At 42.9% G+C, this 10,302-nt stretch overlaps 1 protein-coding gene across 1 annotated transcript in view; it reads right to left on the bottom strand.

The window, feature by feature from the left end:
* Nucleotides 1-4,677: 4,677 nt before the first annotated feature.
* Nucleotides 4,678-10,302, bottom strand: part of GABRR3 (gamma-aminobutyric acid type A receptor rho3 subunit) — a 32,762-nt gene continuing 27,137 nt past the window's right edge. The window contains exons 7-9 of the mRNA XM_009274565.1: nucleotides 8,552-8,704; nucleotides 6,006-6,202; nucleotides 4,678-4,980 (exon numbers count right to left, since the gene is read on the bottom strand). Coding sequence (XP_009272840.1) covers nucleotides 4,678-4,980; nucleotides 6,006-6,202; nucleotides 8,552-8,704 — 653 coding nt within the window. The remainder of the gene's footprint in view (nucleotides 4,981-6,005; nucleotides 6,203-8,551; nucleotides 8,705-10,302) is intronic.

Raw genomic sequence — 10,302 nt, 5'->3', positions numbered from 1 at the left:
TCCCCCCCCTGCCCCCGGCGCGGGGCCGGCTGCGGCGGCTGCTGCCGGCCGGCCCCGCTCGTGGCGAAACGCGCTTTGCAATGGTTAACGTTTTGCCAAGGCTTGCTGAGGGTGAAGAAAGAGACATCTTATAAGATGTCGAGCAGGAATAACATTCACTGGTATCAGCCAGTGACGGTGCCCGGTGTTTCACGCCATTTAACCTCGCTTAGTGGAGAGGATGTATTGTCAACCTGTTCTTTTTACTCCCAAACTAGAAAGTTTTAAAGCAATCACCACTTGAAAACATAGTCTGTGCAAGAACTGTTTCTTCTTCATCTACCCAAGTTAGTTAGCGTGTATGTGCGAGAGAGAAAAATACCCCTTTTTTTGAAACCAATAGGAAATTGATTAAATTAGGAGATACAACATAAAACCCTGTGTTATTTGTATAAAATATTTGTATAAAATTTTACTTCATACACACAAAAGTGCCTGGGCTTTAGCTGCGTTATTTTTTCCTGGACCAAAATCTTATTCCAGAGCCCTTCTGAGGCTCCCTTGAAGAAATCTTTAGAATCCTCACTGAGCACATGAAAACTTCTAGAAGTATTTTTAGTTACCTTTATTAAAGATGCCTATTAATGGTTTAATTTACATTGGCCGAAAGAGCAGAAAAATTGTTCGGTTTTGCTAAAGTTTTGTTCTTCCATACTGATAGCTTGAAGCATACAAAGCAGAACTGCCAGCAAAAGGTGAATTTTGGAAACCTCAGCAGCCTTACAGTGCACGGCTAATGTAAGTAGAAACTTATATTGGGCATAAGTCCGTTACTAGAAGGACCTTTCAGTGGCAGATGAGAGCGGGGACTGTGTTCTGTCAACAGCTCATGGAGGGAAATAATAGAGCCTTTCACACCCAGAATACCTGTTCGGATCCCTCCCTTTACAGAAAATGGTTTTGCAGCCCTGTTCCTCCTTGCGGTGTGGTTGCTATTCACACAGTAATAACTCCTGCTTCCCTGGCACTAACTGGACCTTTCGGAACAAACGTTACGTGATTCCAGTGGGTTCTGCATTCATGAACGCATCCAGCAAATTCCCACGTGCCGACCAGAGAAACTGGCAAAATATAATACACAGGAATAGGGGATGGAGGAGAGAAGGCGGCAAACGCTGCTCACCCTGTTCAGTCCTTGTTCCTTTACCACCTGGACCGCGTTGGTCACCAGCTGACCAAGACATCGTGGCCACTTGATCACGAAATACGGATTAATCGGCATGTGGATGGGTTACCAGGAGAGACGTTTTGCCAGGGGTGAGCCTAAAGTTATCCTAATTGTACAAATCAGTAAAATTTAACTTTATAAAGCGTTTTTCTTTCATTGGGCTGTGACTTTCAAAGAAAAAGAAGACATTCTCTGCTTTCTAATTCTGACTCGGTTCATCATGACGTCACTCAACTTTCAGGACACTGCAAATTTTATTAAATTGTGAATATTTTAGCATAAACACTCACCAATAGTTGGGATATTCAAAGGCATACATTTTTGTAGCTCTCTGAAAAACAGGTCACTGGCATGAAATCGTGCTTACTTCTTTCATGAGAACTATAAAGGTTTGAAGAATGAAGTAGTTCTCCAGACTTAAAAGTTTGCATCACCTACGCTAACACTTACAGGATGTTTTCTTAGTACGGACGGGTGTAGCAGCAGACGCTAAAAATAGGGAGGCCACATCCTGCACCTCAGCTGGTCACAGAAACCATTACAAGCTCTTATTTCTGTTCCAAAAGTCCACAAAGTGCTCTCAGCGTAACTGCTTGAGTACCACCGGGATGAATACACAGACAAGTGTGTATTTACATAACGGCTGTGATGTTTTAACTTTTAGTAGATGCTGTGGGACGTGAAACCCGTACATCCGACTGGCTGCCAAACCAGCCACAGATAACAGGAATGGGAAACGCTGGTGAATACTTTTTTTAAAGACTTCCATGAGTCTGTCTAGTCAAACTGACTAACAGTATTTATTACCGCCCCCTTCCGGAAGGTAACACAAGCTTCAGAAGAGGGTCGTGTGAGTTTCGGTCAGCCCTCTAACGCCCTCTAACCAAGAAATAATGTATTTAAATACTGTTTGTTATTTTTTACTCTTTATACAAGCAATAGATTCTTGAAGTATAATTGATCCTGATATCATCCCCGTCACTGCATTAAGAAGATAGAAATTATAAGCTTGTCTGTAAAAGTATGCACTTAAGTTTCATCATCATAACGTGCCATCCTCTTCATTATCATAATAAAACTCGCTACGTAGTACTCCCCGTGGGGAGAACATTTTGCCGATGGTTACATTCACAGTTGCAAAGTAACTAGCAGTTTCCTCCACCAAAGCAGGCTGTGCAGCGCTCAGGCACACGTATAGGATGTGCCCGGAAGGTAAACGCAGGCAGGAATCTCTTTTCCTCCACACTTCCACGTGTGGGCCTGTTTGCTGGACAGCCTACACGGGGCTTGGGCATGCTGCGCCGTGGGGCTTCTGCTGCTGCAGATCCTGTAAGAAATTTGGAAGAGGGAACTGGTTTGGGTCAAGAAGCACATGGGTATTTTTTCTGTTGGAGGCTGAGGATTCGCTGTTGGCTACAGGACAAATACCTCTACCTGTAAGGCAGATTAAAAAAAAAAAATCATATGGAAACAATGGTGCTGTGTTAGTTCATGTGAAAAGTTTAGGACACACACATCTGGAGCAATTAGATGGAATCTTCTCAGGCAATCTGGAACATCTGTGCAGGATGCCTCCATAATGGCAGTGCAGTAACGAGGATGTCACAGTATTTTTTTATATATCTATATTACACATGTGCTCAGCTTGAGGGCTAGTGTGCTGTTGCCAAAGCCTGCGTGTCCTTTGGCTTTACGTTCCCAGCATTGTCATTCCTGGTACGGTTTTGCTTTCCATGACAGGATTTCCTGGAAGAGTATCAAAGCCATCTTAGCTCTGATCATTTGTTTGGCAGCAAACTGGCTGCCAAAGTACCCGCTCGCTCCATCAGATTTCAATCACCCGGCATGCAGTGTGTCACCAGCTTCTCCGGCTCAGTAATTGGGAGCTTGACAAATGCAGCTTTTTGTAAGTAAAAGTAAAAGGCATACAGTAAAAGACATCACCGTGCTATGAGCAAACGACATTGGAGCAGGAAAATCAAATAAACCAGAGAGGGGTTCAGGCTTCCAAATTTATTCCCGTTTCCTAATCTTGACCAAGCAGTGACCAAGCATTTACCTTGTGACACTTTTTGCCACCACAGATTATCACTTTGAACTGACTTTGTAAATACAAACTCACTTTATTAAATGACAGACAAACCCAAGAAATTTAAGTGGAAAATGCTCCTTATTTGGGAAAGTCGCAAAAATAATCTTGATTCTTTTCTGGAGCTATGAACGCTTTTGTCTCTGTCCTTGAACATCCTTAACTCAACCTCCTTAGCCTGAACCTATTTCCATGCAGGATTCATCTGGGACCGTCAAGGTTCCTGTACATGGCTCTGTTTTGGCACAGCTGCTTCCTTTTATTTCCTGCGTGTCTCGGTGTGGTATCTCGAACTGTGCTGGGGATCAATGCTGCAAGCAGGCATATATAGCTTCTCCTCACTGTCAGATTCAATCTCAGAAGCCAAAGGGATAGGGAGGGGGGCAAAACCCCAAGCTCATGTATGCAACATAAAGCAGAAGAACCAGATTCTGCAGAAGACACGGTTGGTTTGTTTTCTTGACAAAGTTTTCTAAAATCTCTGCCTCAAAGCCGACGTTTCTGAAATGAACAGTTATGCAGAAAGCAGGTGATTACAGCAGGTCTACACGAGGCACAGGTGTGTGGGTGTCACGTGAGGGGCATGGCTTGTGCAGCTGACGCTAGTCATCCACCTGGGAGGTGGCTGTAAGACACTGCGTGCATCGGGTCTGGGACATTGTTCCTGTGCTGCCTCAGGGACTAGCGATCGAGATTTCTCCAAAATAGAGGCCCTTCCCAGTGGTCGCGTGGAAAGTCAGGGACAGCTGCCAGGGTGAGGGTTTTTCTTGAGGTGTTGATGATGCACAATGTACAAAGCCCCATCAGCTTTGCTTCCTGCTTTCTGCTGGTCCCTGCTCCACTGCTAAGCCATAATCACTTTCCCCCTAGTTACCATCCGAGGACAAAGGCTGCTGAGGCGCATACAGGTTGCCTAGCAAAATCGAAATGCAGCAAGTGAAATAAGGATAGGAGCTATTTGAAGACGATCGGTGCCGATATTGCCTACCAAAACGGGCCACAAGTGGAGAACAAACAGAAAGGCTGATTAAAGAGGAATGGTTAGAGTGTAGATAGAGACTGGATAATACATCAGGTGGGAGCTGCTGTTTAGGTGTGTGGCAAAGGGCTCCCTTAGTGAGCACACTGCTTCTACGCTACTGCAGTAGTAGCATGTGCATTAGGTTGCCCCAGTGAAGCATTGCACAGTCCCATTGAAAAAGAAACCGGACTCATGAGAGGTTTTCATTAACAGTTTTGCTGCTAACCAAACCAGCCTTGGTGTGACGCAGAAGTCAGTTTCGGAAACTTTTAACCCTTTCCTCTACTGCTGTTGCATTATTTTTAAAGCATGATGCTACCCTCATATGCAAAATAAAGTCTAGCTTATAATGATTTTTGTTCATATGTACAAACCCCAGTAAAAAAAGTTGAACACAATATACACACTGGGAAATATAATCCTGGAATATGTGTCAATAACATGATTGTTCTGTAAAATAATCCTGCCCACATTTCCCTTCAGAGACCTCTTCCTCTTCATGTGAGTTGTGTCCGCATTGGAGACGCTGGCTGCACGTGCCCGAGTGTCATTCTCTTCACAGCGGTCTGAGAAAGCAGTCAGGTCCACATCCACATCCGTGTCACGAAAGCAGCCATCGAAAGCCATTGCTTGCACTGCATCGATACTATACATTCCTGAAGCCTGGCAACAAAGAATAGTTATTCTGCATCTAGCAGGAGCCATTTTAGTAAATTATAAATATATAAAACAGAAAATAAAGCAAGCTTTCTCTTCAGTGTTGTTCCCTCTGTGGAGAGCATACAGAGAACGGGGCTACCTCACAGTATTGCTATCTCTGGGGCCTGCCCCCTTGGGCAGGACGTGAGCGAGGAAGGGGATACATGCGATAAAACACACTTGTCTGACTGATATTTGCCAGCTTCTGACTGGCAATATGTGCCCCAGCTTCTGAAGTAGAAAACTCAAACTCTGCCTCTCCTGTAGGTCTGCGTTGCTGGAGATGTGGGAAAGTACTTCAAACATTTCCATGCGTAGTTTTTTGATGTGATTATCAAATCACGTGAGCAACATATGCACCCTTTTTCTGTTTTTCCCCTTGTGATATTCCAACAAATGAGTTTACACGGGGGGATATTCTTGAGGCAGAGGTTTTAAGTGAGTGCTTCATAGAAAGCAAATGTTTAATTTGTGAACGTTTATGCTTCAAGCAGACTCTTCTAAAAATGACCTTGTCATTCATCTGATCTTGGGACAAAAAGGCATCATTAAACCCATCTTCCTAATTGAAAATGGTGAAGCAGGAGAAGGAGAAATAGACTCTGCTTCACAAGAAAGAGGGGGAAATATTACATGAGTGCATTCTGGGGTATATTTCAGGGAGAGGAAAAATACCTTGATCAATAGGTATTTGAGAACAGAATGAAGGCTACCTTCCTCTGGGGGGGGGTGGTGGGTGGTGTGTGTGTGGAAATCAGGAGATGTACTCCCTAACCTCTGTCACAGGAAAAGGAAGGGAGAGAAAGCACAGACCTTCTCAAGATCTCAAAGAGGATGATACATTTCCTCCCTTCAGCCAAGTAAAGAAACGTGAGATACAGAGTGGAGTCACAGAGATGGTTACTGTGCTGTTATCACAATGGTGTATCAGGATTACTCTGTGGCTTCTGTGATGCTTTCTGAAGGCAACAAAAGACAGAGGATTGTACCTTGCCCCTTTTTTTGAGTTGCTTTCTCTCTTCAATTGTGGTGAGATAGTTCACTGCTGCATATTCGATGACAGACAGGAAGACAAAAAGGAAGCTGATCCATAAATACACATCCACAGCCTTTATGTAAGACACTTGAGGCATTGAGGCACTTACTCCTGTCATGATGGTTGACATTGTCAGCACTGTGGTTATACCTGCCAAGGAAAAAGGGGAGGTTATCATAATACTGGCCAGCTGGTTCTGTTTAGCTCATCACCGTTGCTTGGACAGCACAGCTTTGTGAGGGCATATGATTGACGCTGCCTTTAACTTCATTGCACAGGCTCTGAAAGGTGGACTGAACCATGAAAGACCTATCACATACAATACTGAATCCAGTAAATCATCTCTCTGCTCAGTGCATGCAGTTAGACCTGTGTCCCACCAGGTTCGAACCGCGGGGACACAACACTGGTGATTCAGCAGCATAAGGAACACATTTCTATGACAGCTTTAGGCACCGCTATAGGGAAGCAAAAGCAGGTTTGTGGTCTTCCCTCACTTTCCAGAGCCAGGATCTCCACTACACACTTTCTTGTCCCGGAGAGTCACTAAAGAATCACCAGTTTCCCTCCCAACCCCTTCTCAGATTGTACTTCTTGAGAACATGTATCAGCTTGTATGTCTCTCTCATAACTCCATGGTTCTCTAAAAACACTCTAGCATAAAAATGCTATATCCATTGAAACTAAGAAATACTTTTTGTTTACTTCAGTGTGTCCAGAGTTTCACCCTCATCTTTTCAATCTCTCCTCTTGTGCAGCTATTCATCTCATTTTGTTTTGCTCTATCTCAGAAAAAAATCCCACCAACACCCAACAGAGGCCCTGCTTTTAAAGAAATGAATGGAACACTGAAAGTGAAGACACCTCATTAACACCGGTGAGACAGCACTGGCTGACAGCACGGCTTTTCAGCTGGGTCTCAGTATAGCCCTTCTCCAGTTTTATGCTAGTCCAAGCCCACTGGAACATACAAGAGTTTTCCCTCTCCCTCTCTGCAAGTTCCTTAGGTTGAAGGATGGAGTTCGAAATATATCATATAAGAGGAAATCAATTTATTTAAAAGATGTATACTCTAGGCTAGGGAGCTAAGCTTTTTAAACTTTGTTGTTAACATTGCCTATAAATTATGTATGCTTATGCTAACGAAATGTGCATTTTTCCTAGAACTCCTGATGCATAACCTTCTGCAGAAATCCATATATAAATTAAAGAACATGATCAGCAAAACCATCTTGACAACATTACAAATGACCTACTGAGAATTAAAACTTTGTTTTTAAAGATGAAGTTAAATTTCTTATAAATAAAAGGAATTGGTAGATGCATTAATAGGTAGGAGGTACCATAATTTATTTTTAGACTAACAAATAGATTTATATCTCATGTATTAATAGCTTTAGACTGTGCCAATAGAAAGGGATCTGAGGTAGCTATAGTCCTATTTTTTCTAGATTGATATAGCTGTAGATAAAAATTGAGGGCTCCCTCAGTACATGCAAGTTTGTTTCTTAAACAAAGATCCTCAAATTTTCACTTGTCTAAGAAATATGGCAACATACAGTTGGCTTCTGGGACTAGCATCAGTGAGAAGAAAGAACAGGAGCTTCTTTACTAATTCTTAAACCGACAGTTGCAGGACTCAAATGCGTTATGGTTACATTAGATATCTTAACAAATTTCCATCAGATCTTCACAGAGATGCTAATCTTTGAAAAAATGTACTCATTCCAAGGCCATTAGCATTACATTCCCAACAAAGGCAGTCTTGAAGCGGTATCAACTGATTCATCGCTGAGAAAAACAATAACATTATAAAAAAAAACCACTGTAATTTGTCTTTTTCTCCTGAGCTGTGGTGTTCAGAACTAAAACTGTGAGTGCAGAAAGATGCCCAACTTACTCTTTGGCTTCCACAGAAGCCTGTGTGCCTTGCACAGTTAAGGCACCAAAGCAAACATTTTCAAGATGCCTAACAAAGAAAGGCTTTGCTACATAGGACAAGTCAGAAAACTGGTTCCAAGTTGGTGGGAAGATATCAGGTGTTTCTAGAGAGAAAGCAGAGCTGCAAAGCTTTTAGATAGATTGTGCTATGCCTATTAAGTATCTCTCCTGAACCACGGATTTGGGGAGGGATCTGACTACCTGTTACTTTGCTGGGAAGAGGGGAGGAAAAAGCCAACCCAGTCCTTGCAAAAAAAAAAAAAAAGGAATGAAGTAAAATTCTATGTAGAGAAATCTGCAGAATCATCCCTTTTTCCTTCCGTGGTGTGTGAGCTCTTTTCTAATATAGCAAAGCAGTCTGAACAAGCATCCAACTTCCAAAGGTAGAGGTTGACTAAAGGAATTTGTGGTAGTGACAACAGTGGCAATAATAGTGTTTTTCAGGCAATTACCTGATATACTTGCTCATATCCTGCGTAAATAGGAAGCTAAGGTAGCTTCAAAACCTCTCCCCTATCCATTCTATATTTCCCAAAAGAATATACGTTAAAGGTTTACCTAACGATACCCTGGCAGGAACGGCTCTTCTGTCAATCCAAAATGAAACCCAAGACAGCATCACCATCAGCATGGCTGGGAAATAGGATTGTAGCACAAAAAAGAAAATATGTCTCCGGAGTGCAAAGTTTATAAAAAGTCGATTGTACCAACCTATTGAAAAAAGAGAGAGGAATAGGTTGCGGCAGAAGAGAAGAGAGCTGTGTTATTTGTGAGCTCTGTTCACTGGCCCCCTCCTTCCAGTAGGAATGGTATATCCACATCAGTAATAGCAAATGCCTAAGAAATATTGCCACCACCTTGGTTTTATATAGTGCTTTACAAACTGTCCATCATACCTCATTAAAATACTGTTGCCTTGGGAGTGAAGCATCATGACTGCATTAATAAAATACTATATTATAATTGAGGTTAGGAAATGGAAAAAAAATAGATAGACTTCAAGTGAAACTGCCGGGAGAATACAGACAGGATATAATTGTCCAGGCCAACTAGGACAGTGAAGCCAACACCCTGTCTCCCCCAAAAAGTAGCCTGCCTTCTCTCACGCTACAAATAGCCAGCAACAAGCAGCACTTCGTTTCCTACGGTCAGACCGGTTTGCCTGCCCAGCATTGACTTTAGAGGAAAGGGTGCCATCTAGTGAATTTTGGGGTGTGCTCTGCCTGTGCAGCAAAGCGTGTGTGCTATACCTCCTGCGATGGGAGAGAAATCCGTTTATAGTGAGGTGAAAAGAAGACAAAAGTGGCTGGCTGCGCAGCATCTGCCTGCCCAGTACAAATAGAGACATCAATGAGCCTGTGTTGGAGCAGTCATGCCATCACAAAGAGAGACTTTCTAAAAAAGAATATCTCATCAATAACCCCATCTAATATTAAATATGCTCTGTGTGTTTTCAGTTGTGGAGAGGGTTTTTGGTTTTAAAAATGATTGTCTCAAAAATTGATTGAAATTGTTGCTCCTTCGGAGGCCAAGGAACTCCAAAAGCCTAAATGCTATGCACGTGTAGTTCACCAAGATTCACAGGAAAGGATATGCAGAACCTGAAATGCATAAGGCTGCTTTGTGAGCAGCTTTTTTGTCCATTTTTTTGCCCGAGACTCTTCAGGGGGAGATGGTTCTCGTTAGTTGTGCTGATTGTTCCCCACTATTACTTGCTTCAGGAGGCAGGGGTCTCTGGGTAATCATTTTCTTCCAACAAGAAGCAAAATAAAAGAACCTGGGTTCAGGGGTGGTATGAGGTTGCACTGTTGTGCACAAAGCCGTATTTGCTTGCATGAGAGTTTTTTGATGAGAATAGCAAGGCAGAAAGAAGCCAGCTGAGTTCCTGGAACCCAGTTTCAACACACAGCGATTGCAGCTTGGTGGAAAAAAATGCCAGTCTCCTTCTTGCAACAAGGACAAATTTGACGTAGCTCTCAGCAGGGCACAGTTATGACAGTAAGGTATCACTCGCTCTCTTCTCACATGACAGTGGCTCTTGAACACTGGAGCTCTGTTCGTAGCTCGTACACGAGCAAGAGACAAGGGTGAAGAACCTGATTAAGCTGTCAATCCCTCACTGCTTAGGCTGCATCATAATTTAAACTGGAATTTCTGCATTCAATATCAGCCACCACAAACATGAATCATAGAATCATAGAATAATAGAATAGTTTGGGTTGGAAGGGACCTTTAAAGACCATCTAGTTCTAACCCCCTGCCATGGGCAGGGACATCTTCAACTAGATCAGGTTGCTCAGAGCCCCAGC

This window comes from Aptenodytes forsteri, unplaced genomic scaffold (genome assembly GCF_000699145.1).
Source record: "Aptenodytes forsteri isolate BGI_AS27 unplaced genomic scaffold, ASM69914v1 Scaffold287, whole genome shotgun sequence".
In the NCBI taxonomy this organism is placed as follows: Eukaryota; Metazoa; Chordata; class Aves; order Sphenisciformes; family Spheniscidae; genus Aptenodytes; species Aptenodytes forsteri.
This window is presented reverse-complemented; position numbering and strand designations above follow the sequence as displayed.